The sequence below is a fragment of the Physeter macrocephalus genome, chromosome 12, assembly GCF_002837175.3.
Source record: "Physeter macrocephalus isolate SW-GA chromosome 12, ASM283717v5, whole genome shotgun sequence".
Classification (NCBI taxonomy): Eukaryota; Metazoa; Chordata; class Mammalia; order Artiodactyla; family Physeteridae; genus Physeter; species Physeter macrocephalus.
In genome coordinates, this window is record NC_041225.1 from 17,691,742 (window position 1) to 17,704,102 (window position 12,361).

The following is a 12,361-nucleotide window of genomic DNA, read 5'->3' on the forward strand; positions in this document are numbered from 1 at the left end:
GTATCTTTCTTTGACATTTCCTTACAAGACTTAAAATGCTAAAAATATTAGCATTTTAATTGAACTGGCCCAAGTGCCCCTATTTAGTCACTTAACTTTTAACTGCAAAGTTAATCCATGTTTTCCTTTTTTCCATATTAACTAGCAAAAATACAACAGAAATGACCATTTCAATTTCCCTATACTGAGAATACCGTTGTAAACCTCTGAATAGTTGAAAAGTAGTAAGTGAATTGGAATTGTCACAACATTTAATTTCAAAAATGTTCAAACACGATTTACCAGAATCCTTGAGGAACAGAAAAATCACACAAAACAAGCAACTGACAGTCTCCTAAACAAAAACGCCCAGGATACAGTAGGATATGATGGCCGATCACCCAGATGCCTGTCCAGAAGGACACCAGCAACACTCCCTGCACGTGGAAATACTTTGGGTTTTGACTGCTGTTGTTGTTCGGTCATGATCTACTCACACAAAGGACTCTTTCAATTCTCCATAGAAGGGGAAAGGGAAGAGAAGAATCACCATGTGGCTCTGATGCTAATTAAGTATGTGGACCACAAGGCCAGCAGAGGCCTCAGGACCAGAAAATGGGTCTTCAAGAACCCACCTGGTAAAGTACCAGGAGGGCCAGGCCTTGCCTCTCACTACACCTCACTGTAGGTTACGAATCAGACTCATTCCTGTCAGCCATCATTTAAGAAATGAGTGTTCTGTCGGGCTTAACTCCAGAGAGAAATCTGCCGAGAGCACAGGGTACTCCTGATGTGAAAGCCGCCCTGGGGCGCGGCGGACACGAAGCAGAGGCAGGGTTTCCAAAGGTGGAAGGAGAACCAGGAATTTTCTTCCCCAAAGAACAGCCACGTGCCACTAACAATGTCTCCACCCACTAAAGTTATATGACAGCGTCCAGCAAACCCCCCGATCTGAGGTGCAGGCTGGCTGCCCGCTCCAGGGCCTCTGCAACCAGAGCACGCAGCACCCAGCTCAGCCACCCGCTCCAGCCCACACGCGGCGCTGCTGCTGGGACAGGACTTGAAAAGCACTCTCTCCACCTGGTAACACTGACATTCCCACACTGGGGTCTTCAGGACACCTGCGATTGCAACTGGCTTATCATTCAGCCCTAAGTCCACAGGCCGATGCCAGATAACTTCACCTGCCCCTCTACATTTCTCTCTCCTGCTAAAGTAAGCTCCTCAAAGGCAGAGCCTGGATCTGACTCCACTCTCACAGGACTGGCAGCATCAACAGTGGTCTGCACTTGGTAGATGCTCCATAAACAGGTGTTCAAAATAACGCGTAAGAAAGGAGAGGAAGACGTGAAGATAGAGGCTAGAACATCAACACAGCCCAAGGGCTGGCAGAGCCTGGTCTGCTGTCTAGAGACCTGTTTTGGTGAATAAAGAGTGAAGGGAGCAGAGCCGAACGCGCACCTCGTCTGTGACCGCTGCCACCGTCCACGGCAGGGTTGAGCAGCTGGGACAGCGACCTTACCCGGCCTTTTATGGAGAAAATGTACCAACTCCAGCTGCAGAGTATACAGGGCCTGACATACACGTATCTAAAATTTTGAGTTTTGAATTAACATTCAATATACCTACGCTGTAAATATTCTAAAAATTAATCTCTTTTTCTCAAGCCAACTAATCACCCACCTTGAAACTACAGCTGACCCTTGAACAACACTGGTTTGGACTGCATGGGACCACGTATACCTGGATTTTGTCAGCAGTAAACACTGGAGCGCTACGCAATCCCGGACACGGAGGAGCCACGGGCGCAGAGGGCAGCTGCAGCGACACGTGGCCCTCCACCGCATGGAGGACAGCACCTCACCACCCCAAGTTGTACTAGCACCAACTGGACTGATAGAACCTTTTATAAAATCTAACTTTTGGCATCCCTAATGATTTTAGAGGACACAGGGTTTGACAAAGTCTCTACTTGTTAACGTATAGTTCTCATTTTAAACAAAACCATAATTCAAATGTAATAAAAGAGAATAACCAGGTTAAAAACCCCAATCCTTCAGCTGTCTGGTTCCACGGAGGGAAACCTGGAACCGCTGACGAGAAGTTGCGCAGGCACAGAATCAGATTGACATCACCACCAGGGAGCAGCTGAACAATCCCAGCCGTGCAAACACGTCCCTGAGGCCTGAGTCATGTTCCTGGAGGAGCTCGTGGGAAGGAGAGGGGGCCGTGACACCAGAAGGCAGAGGAGCGGGTTCCCGGAAGAGAGGAGTGTCCAGCAAAAGTGACCCCGACAGGCCTGGGGAAACTGTACTCTCTTCAACATTAGGTAAAAGCAGTAAAGGCACAGACAGGAGAGTGAGCGCAGCACACAATGTACCTGGCCAGTGTCTCATACATCGTTCGTGCAACTTCCTTATACGCGTGAAAATCATAGGGGACAGCCTGAAGATTGGGACAAAGTTGCTTCGCTTGCCCGAAAAACATTCCATTCCTAATGCCAACTTGTCTAGAGAAAGAACAAAATACAGTGGAGGTTAGACTAGGAATTTTTAAATGCCAAATCAAGTATCAAATACTGATAGTATCTCCCCAAGCCACTGATACACAATTTTCATTTAACTCCATTCTCATGAGGGGTAAAAAACAGGCATTAAGACAACTTACAGGTTTGTTTTTCCCCAAAAGGAAACTGACAAGATTGTCTGATGCGTGTAAGTGACATGTGCAGATGTGCCCAAGTACATTATTCAAAGGCCAGGTCTGGCTCCTGCCTCTGTGAAGACGTCTCCTGAGACTCAGACCTCTGGCGCCTGTGCAGAGATGCCAGCATACCACACGCCGGTGATACCACAACCACCGCAGAGCAGGAGCGTGCTGTCAAAACGGTCTGCTTCCCCTCACACGTGGCCCGGTTCGGCCAGGGCTCAATCCCCCAAAGACAAAGAATATAAACAGCAGAACCACACAAAACAGCGCTATGCGACAGACAGACACAGTGTACTCATCCTATTACCACCCAATTCCCAATTGACCAATTCCAAGCTCCTGCGGTGGCTCCACAGTGGCTGAGATGCCAACAGCATTGGACATGGTGGGACATCACTCTGGGCAGGGGCCAGGGTTCCAGAACTTTGAGGGACCTAATTGAAAATGGTAAATTTCAAATCTTTTGCGTGTCTCCACGCCCCACTTACCTGTGGTAATTTGGAGCATTCAGCACAAAACTGTAATTATGGAATTATACATAATGAGTACAATTCCATGTTACTACTATGCAATGAATCGAAAAAAAATCTTACAGTAAAAACACAAGCAGATAATAATAAGCAATGTTTCCCCAGATTACATACTCATAGGTGTAAACACATCAAATGGTTACTTTATACATCTACCCAATAAATATTTACTCAGTGCTCACTTAGTACAGGGGTGTGCCCTGTGGCACAGAGGCCTGTGGCGCCTGCCCATCCCAGACCACCAGTGAGAGCCAAGAAGGAAAAGACTCCACCAAGCCATTCAGATGAAAGAAATGCAAAATGACATGCATTTTTAATGTATATAAAAACAATAGGGCTTCCCTGGTAGTGCAGTGGTTGAGAATCCGCCTGCCTGCCAATGCAGGAGACACGGGTTCGTGCCCGGGTCCGGGAAGATCCCACATGCCGCGGAGCGGCTGGGCCCGTGAGCCATGGCTGCTGAGCCTGTGCGTCTGGAGCCTGTGCTCCGCAACGGGAGAGGCCACAACAGTGAGAGGCCCGCGTACCGAAAAACAAAAAAACAAAAAAACAAAAATAGATCATCAGACTGCAAAGCCCAGAGTAGATCAGAAATATCTAATAAGAAGGAAAAATGACAGTAAAGGAAGAGATGATTAACAAATCATGGTGAAGAAAACAATGCTTTCATTCATTTAACAAAAATTTATGTCTCGGGCACTATGTGAATAAAGTGTATCCCATGACATCCATGAGGAGGACGTGCACTGGCCTAGGAGAGGACGGATTCAAGGTGACGGACCTGGTTCATAAGGCAGGGAAGTGTGTGCAAAGGAGTTCACAAGTCTGCAGAGAAGTGCATAAACACGCTGAAACATTCCAGTAATGCGAGATACAGAGGTTCAGCATGTAAAAAAGCTAAACTTACAAATTAAAGGTAATTATTCATTTTTAAAGGAACGTCTTACATAATTCCTGTAAGCACAATACTCTTATATTTACAATAAATTCATTTTCTAATTTTTCACTTACACAAAAAATTTCAGGGACATATTACTTAGAAAAATGTAATACATCAACTTATGTACTCACGCATACCTACATCTCACAGAGAAATGTTTAGGGATCACTAGACCCTGTAAGGAAGTTATGAACAAAAAAAGGGTAAACCTCAGAGGCTTCCATAACTAAGGGAAGCAAAAGACCTTGAGTTGGTGGTTGGGAAATTAGACTTGTTTCATACAAAATAAATGAGTAGAATTCCCTGGTGGTCCAGTGGTTAGGACTCATCACTCTCACTGCCAAGGGCCCGGGTTCAATCCCTGGTTGGGGAACTAAGATCCCACAAGCCATGCGGCACAGCCAAAAAAAATAAAATAAAATAAGATAAGATAAATAAAATAAAATAAAAAGATAAATGAGTAAAGACAATTACAAAACAGCTTGAAATAACTTCACTACAGTGACATTTATTCCTCTCAAATGAAGTCCCAGGCAGCAAAGACTACCAGTACTTCATAAGCTGCAGAAACAGTTTAGTCCCAGGTTTAAAGTGAAGGCAGCACACTCCTTCTTCCACGTGCTATATGCTCAGACAACGGTATTTGGTGTTGCATTAGACAATACTTAAAAAAAGTAACCAGTAAATCACTGTCCCTGTCAATTCAATATACCGAAGGACATCTATACCACTAATTAAGGACTGTAAAGTGTCCTTACAAAAGCAGTGAAAACAGAGGTTTAGAAATGATTTGCTCTTAAAAATGTATGATTCTAGGATATTTGTATATCATTACCTATCCGTCTACATTATTCACCTTCTAACTAACTATGTATAAAGCTAGTTCTCCATGGTAGAGATGCATACATCTTCTGACCTATATATATACATTCTACCTTCCTATGACTTCTGCCGTCTCATGTTCACGTTCCATCCTTTGCTGACCCCATTATTATAAAGTCTATTTCTACTGAAAACTCACCAGTGCCTAAAGCTGGGATGACCGCACTCACAATACAGTCCCCACGCCAAGCCCAGAAACATCTCTGATCCAACTGTGAATATACTTATTTTAAAAAATACCTTCTCACTTAAGGTAAATATAACTATTAGATAGCCACAAAAAAATAAAAAAGGGTATTCAAGAGACCTTCATTAGGAATAGCCTTCTAGAAAATGAAAAATTACAATTAAAGGACAAAAACCCCATTGCCGTGGGTTTCATGCTTTTCTTCGCCAACTAAAACAAATTCATCACTTTCTGCATCTCCTTAAAATAAACATTTGCCCTCTAAGCGACACTCAAATGGCTTGCTACACAGCATTTGGCCCTCATATATCGTCACCCCAATTATTCTGTTAACACATTCAGCTTGACAGTCACCATCTGTGGTACAATACAAAGGCACCATCCAAACACCAACAGAGGCCCGGAGCCCAGACTTATCTGTGGCTACTGGACCCGAAAGCCACCAGGAGCTGGCAATGCTTCTAACTTTGAGGTGGCCTTCGTGCTCACTCTCCAGCCAGCGTCCAACCTGGGCCGCCGGGAGAGAAGGGAGATCCTGCAGAGGCAGTACAGAAAGGCGGCGCTTCCGTTTCACCAACAGCAAAATCCAAAGACTGCGCATGTGTTTCTGGGTTTCATCACACCCGCCAGATACGGGACACGATGCCCAGTCATCATAAGCACGTTGCCTGTATCTCAGCAGGGGGAAAAGACTAGCCTACTGAGCACAGCGTAAAATCAGCTCTAAACTTCCTGTGCTAATAAAAACATAATAATGCAAAATGTATTTAGATCTGACATATCGTTTTCATTAAAGTAAGGTTCAATTCATTGGCTACATTATCAACTAACAATGAAAAAGATTAAAACATAATTCTGTCAATGAGAAAGGCAAAGTCAGTTCAGGAGTAAAAGTCTGACAAGTCATAAACAGAAAATAATTTAAAATATTTTACGGACTTCCCTGGTGGCGCTGTGGTTAAGAATCCGCCTGCTAATGCAGGGGACAAGGGTTCGAGGCCTGGTCCGGGAAGATCCCACATGCCACGGAGCAACTAAGCCCATGCACCACAACTACTGAGCCTGCACTCCAGAGCCCATGGGCCACAACTACTGAGCCCGTGTGCCACAACTACTGAAGCCCAAGCACCTAGAGCCTGTGCTCTGCAACAGGAGAAGCCACCGCAATGGGAAGCCTGTGCACCACAACGAAGAGTAGCCCCCGCTTGCCACCACTAGGAAAAGCCTGCACACAGCAACAAAGACCCAACACAGCCAAAATAAATAAATAAATTTATATTAAAATTTTTTTTATAATTATGCATGTTTGAATATAATCCTTTTTTCTTAAATATCCTTTTTATAAAATAATTGGCAAGATTTAAGCAAACTACTCCGGTTAGATGATGTTGCGTTGAGATACTTTTTGTTCAGACTGGACTTGCCTGAATAACCCCAACTTTAAATCAAGACTGAAAAATGTTATATATATCAAGTCATTGTATGTGGTTAATGTTACATGTCAATTATATCTCAATTTTTTAAAAGTATGAATGACTAAGCCATAAAGACACTATCTAAAAAAAAAAAAGGCTGAAAAATGTAGCTGATGTGACTTGACTCTGTTTCCATAATTAGTAAATACTTTAACACTTGCCAACAATGTGTAAATAAATGCTTGCTGTGCTATAAAGGTAAAAATGTTTGTGTTCAGTTATCAAGAAAGAAAAAATAAAGAATACTCTTTTAAATTAATCACTTCATTATTACCCCATTTTTACAACTATAATAACTGATTTTTAAAAAATGATTAATTTTTTTAAAGTATGAGGAACATATATATATATGTCTGTTTCTTCTAGCACTGAAACAGCTGGTTGTAATTAGGATTAGTGCTAACAGGTTGACGACACTGCAACTTGCAGTGAGGAGATGATCAGTCATGCCATTATGGAACTGTTTAGTTATAACTTAACAGGCAATCAAGTTTTAACATAACTTAAAAAAAAAATACTATTTGGAGGTTTAAATAACAAGGGATTTTTCCTGGTGCCAAAAGGGAACGATCAGAGTAGATGACATTAAGGCCCTCTACTATTCAAAAATATCTAATTCTTTAATTCTATACTTCAAGAGACAATGATTTAAAAACGACAATGTCCAGCTTCTTTTGGTTTCCACCATAGGACCCACTGGTTCATCAGGACACTAAGGTATTTATTTAAAGTTATCTAGCATTTGTGAAGGGAAAGAAAAGGAAACTGAAGGGATTAAGGCTAGAAAGATTTCTTTCCATAACATGTTTCTAACATTTAAGTCATAGGCTTGACCAGCATGTCTAAATCCACTTCAAAAGATTATATAAAAATGATTAAGTAAATTAATTATTCATTAAGTATTACAACACCCTTAATTTCTACATACCTGGCTTCGTAACTACAAGATGCGATTTCAGCCTTTGACAAAACAGAATCAATTCCATTTGTTTGTGCGGAATCTTGATTCTCCCACATTGATGAATCTGGTATTTCTGCTTTAAAAATAAAATTTAATGATTGTGTGTTAAAAACTGATTTTCCTTAACTTACATTCAAGAAATTTGTTTACCAGTCCTTTCATATATAAATGTTCAATGAATTCCAAATATAGTTATCTCCATTGACATTTATCCCCCTTATTTAATAAAAGAAAATCTATAACTAAAATGGTTTGCTTCCAGTATATTCTTCACCAGCAGTCAGACATAAACTTATAATAAATCGAAAGAGTTCTGTTTTAACAATAGTTTTAAAAAACATATACCAAAAGATAAGTATAAAATATCCCTTTAAGGCTGTTGAGATGGACAAGGATGAAAAGTGATCAGGAAGATAAACCCCCTCCTACAAAGGACGACACAGCTCTCTGGAATGGGAAACAGTTAGTGGGAAATATAGTAAATTTCTCTGAATGTTCTTGCTGTTTCTTAAAAACTATCTGCAAAACTTAAAGCTAATTAACAACATTTTAAACAAACATCAAATTCCTACAAGTCATTTGATCAAAAAATAATTTAAAAGGTCATATACCATAAGAAGTTCCATCCTAAATCTAAGCTTTTTCTTTTGAACACACATCAGGTAAAAAGAGCTTCACAATATTATCCCCCCTTTCAGGAAATTCTACTTTTGGCTTAACAATGCATGTGCAATTAAAAACATTCAAGTGAGATGAGACTATCAATTGCTTTATAGACTACAACTCTAGCCTAAAGAGTAGAGCTCACAAATAAGTATTAATATGCAAACCAAATTTACAGATTCACGCAAGAATATTAAGGCACTCAGTCTAGAAAGCCTACTGACCGCATGTCATGTAACATCACTGGCAAGTGAGAAAATGATTAAAACACAACTTCAGTTATGTCTCTTGGGATACTACTGAGTTCCAAGAAGAATATGCTTTAAAAACATCTATTCTCAGTCACAGTTCTACTATTCTGAACAAACAATCAGTAAAATAAAACTAAGATAGCACTTCAGCTAATTCTAGACAAATCTATTTAGAGTACAGTGTAACAACATGTAACTAACAAACCCAGTATTTATCTATTTATTTCAGAGACATAATGTTCCACAAAACATCAGCCAAGTAAAGCGCCAGCAGGTAAACACGGCAGAGTGTCTGGCTTTACGAGCTGTAACACCTCTTCCTGGTTTGACCTAAGTAATCATCATCTTTCACCCAACTATGAAACCCACACAAGCAATTCTGGATTCTGGCACCCATACATACAAAGTATTAAGTGCATATCAAACTCCGAGGATTGGCATATTACTGGGGTCAAATTCCACTTGCATCCAAAATAAAATCAGCAGAGTGTACAATCTGAGTCATGATTTCTGATACATTGTGACTAACAGATGCTGTCCTAGGGCAAATTAAAGACAGAACACAGAGCAGACAGCCCAGTGTTCCGAAGGGTTTTGGAAGGCTAAATACCAGCTTTAACAGTCCATTATTCTAAGCTGAAAATCTGTAAGAATTTTGGGGCTATCAGTATCACAGTTCAACAGGGGCTGCTACTAAACCAAAAAAGAAGAGCTGAAGCCTGAACAGCCACAACCAGCTGCCTTTCAAAGGTGCACCCGTGAGTTATGGCTTTAAGAGCTGGGGAGTTAGGTGACTTATATTCGAAGGGCTAAACAACCTAAGAACTTGTTTTGAAAATCACGGAAAAGTCATGCTTGTGGTGAGAACAGTGTCTGTGGTCCCTGCTCCCAATGCCCTGCCTGGGGTGGCACCTCGCGTTCTCTCCTCTGGGCGGGCTGACCTGGTCCACAGCGCGGCAGGGTGCGTGGTCCCTCCACGAGCGGAGTGAGTTGCTTCATGGGAGATTCAGGGAAATGCAGGGACACACTGTCCTCACTGGAGGGCAAAGTAGAGAACTGCTCATCAAAACTCGACAAACTAGACGGGCACATGGAGAATGTGGAGGAACGGTTGGAGAAATCAGAGGCCAGGACCCAAGTCTGTGAAAAAGAAATCGCTGAGAATAAATCTATGACTAACACGATTTTAAAAACTGTTGTTCTTTAGAATGAACACTGAAGCTGTTGAAGGGATAGGAGACGTCTGCATTCTGGAATTCAGGAAGGGAGAAAAGGCCCCAACCATGAAATTCTGAGTATAAACGGATTCCAAATTCAAGATCGTCAATGAGAAGGTTCGCTGCTAAGTACCACTCAGGAAGCAGCTGCCAAAGAAACCAGGGGTGGAGAGCCCTGGTTACTCCGGTCTGATTAGACAAAGAGTCTCTGAATATGACAAGTAAGAAACTAAGTTGCGATAAAGGGCTAAAGACGCTATTTGTTCTAATACTTTGCCTAGACATACAAGCCAAAACATTAGAACTGAATTTTTTTAAAAAGCTACTGTACAGAGGCAAATCTTCTAATTCCTAAACTGATCCTCAATATCTTAAAATTTGGTGTCATATCTAATAATAGGAGCTAGAGAAAGAAAGATCAGAGAATAACAAGGAAAGAGGAACAAAAGCATGGAAAAAACAAGTTCCAAGTATAAGCCTAGCTGCAACCAAACTTTGTAATAAAGGACAATCTATTCATGTTATATGTAGCAAATATTTTGGTACGATCCTAATGGGTCAAAAGGCTTAGGACGTACATAAAAGTGAATGATATCAAGTTAAAGAGAGAGTATAAAATACAAAGTATCATATTCACTTTTTCTAGTGACAGGAAAATCTATTTTTGACAGTTTTCAACGGCAAGTGAAATTTCAATACTTCTACTATTTACCTTCTGGTTTACCACTCACACTTACAGGCAGAGGGAATGTGAGTTATAAAAGGTCATTACAATGTTATGAAAACCCAGCGGCTACACTGATGAACACAATCAAGTAACCAATGCCAGAATTCTGTTTATAAACTGTTTATGGTCAGATCATTTGTGATGCGAGGAAAGACGTAAGAGGACCAGCTCTCTGCCGCTCTAAGGAATGTGGAGATGTAGACTGTAAAGTAAGGACACGTGTGCAAACACAAGATGCTACCCATGGGAGGAGCTCTGAGCACCGAGTAACGAGAGATGCTATGAACGGTACACACAGGGTGTTATTCTTCCCTCTTTAATGTTCATTCAATATTTTACTGAGTGCCCAATGCGTGACAAGTATTGTGCATTCCCTTAAGCTACTTATTTGTTTTCCAGAATTTTAGATTTCATCTTTAAAATAATACCACGCAGAAAAGACAGAAAGAAAAACCAACCTACCACAAAACCAAACTACTAATACTTAAGAAACTACCCATATTGTCAAATACCATAATATAACTAAATCTCAACAAGCTCAGTATTTCCTAACCTCAACATCGACTCACTTCACACAAAACGCTAGAATCCTAAAAATTCTCTTAGAAGCTTTAATGACCGGGCTTCCCTGGTGGCGCAGTGGTTGAGAGTCCGCCTGCCGATGCAAGGGACACGGGTTCATGCCCCGGTCTGGGAGGATCCCACATGCCGCAGAGCGGCTGGGCCCGTGAGCCATGGCCGCTGGGCCTGCGCGTCCGGAGCCTGTGCTCCGCAACGGGAGAGGCCACAACAGTGAGAGGCCCACGTACCGCAAAAAAAAAAAAAAGCTTTAATGACCGGGAAAAGCTTTATAGGAAATCTGCAGAATACAGGTACACATGAAGCATCAAGACGTATCTATAATTATTTCCCTTTGTATCTACAGCATGTAAACAGATGACCACAACCGGCAAGAGGAATGTAACCCCAGAAAGGTCATCAGAGATGGCCACTGGCTTTCCTTTTGTTTAATTTCATTAAGAGCATTTCTCAAATAAGCCCAAAGTTTTATAACTGAAAACTAGAGACCTGAAATAATTGGGACGAAATTTAACTGCATGCCTTCCATTCTACTGCATATCTAATTTCTATTTCCTGATTAACATTTTCTTGAAAAACTAATTTTAAAAGATTTTGGCTTTCCAAACATCCATGAGGAAACCGATAAATGCCAAATAATTTCACTTCTAAGCAAATATTTCTCAGGGAATTTAATGGGGGGTGGGTGGGTGGGGAGAAACATGAAAATCTTAACAGTACTGTGATTAGTATAATTTATGATTTTTGTTTATTAACAGCCAAAATTTAAGAGCCAGAGAGGCAAGAAAAAAGTTTCTCATATGAAATAGGTTCAACAAAGATGTGGGGAATGACTGCTGGCATTTATCTTCTTATTCCAGTAAATTCAAGCCTTACTGTTTCTCACCCCACTGGCTCATACACATCTTCAGCAACACAAACTTTAGCGCCCTTACTGGGATCCGTGACCAAACAACAAGTAATTAACTTTCAAGTGGAGAGGCTTCCACAGAACGACGTCCATGATTTTCATCCCCAATCTAAATTTATACAAAGCAAATTAATCACACCTCTTAAAACATTCTTCACTCTCTTTCCCAGGAAAGTACCGTTATCCAATTCAACAAAGCATAACTGTAAACCACTCATTTGTACTGCATTCGGATTTTGCTTTAGGAGGTCACTGACACCCTTAAAGCCCCTGAACGAAAAAGCTACTTATTTCAGCCCGGCTTTTATCTCCGCAACAACAGCACCAAAGCAAAATCCCGAAGTCTTCAGC

General features: G+C 41.3%; 1 protein-coding gene and 1 long non-coding RNA gene across 3 annotated transcripts in view; one reads left to right on the top strand and one right to left on the bottom strand.

Annotated features, from left to right (window-relative positions):
• Positions 1 to 12,361, bottom strand: part of REV1 (REV1 DNA directed polymerase) — a 77,334-nt gene that overhangs the window by 20,854 nt on the left and 44,119 nt on the right. The window contains exons 10-11 of the mRNA XM_055088932.1: positions 7,631 to 7,739; positions 2,360 to 2,488 (exon numbers count right to left, since the gene is read on the bottom strand). Coding sequence (XP_054944907.1) covers positions 2,360 to 2,488; positions 7,631 to 7,739 — 238 coding nt within the window. The remainder of the gene's footprint in view (positions 1 to 2,359; positions 2,489 to 7,630; positions 7,740 to 12,361) is intronic.
• LOC114487377 (uncharacterized) lies at positions 8,588 to 12,360 on the top strand. Of its 2 annotated transcripts, none has more exons than XR_003682427.2 (3): positions 8,588 to 9,335; positions 9,785 to 10,015; positions 12,181 to 12,360. It is a non-coding gene; the product is annotated as an uncharacterized lncRNA (long non-coding RNA). The 2 variants fall into 2 exon arrangements; XR_003682426.2 differs by having other exon boundaries at positions 8,589 to 9,327.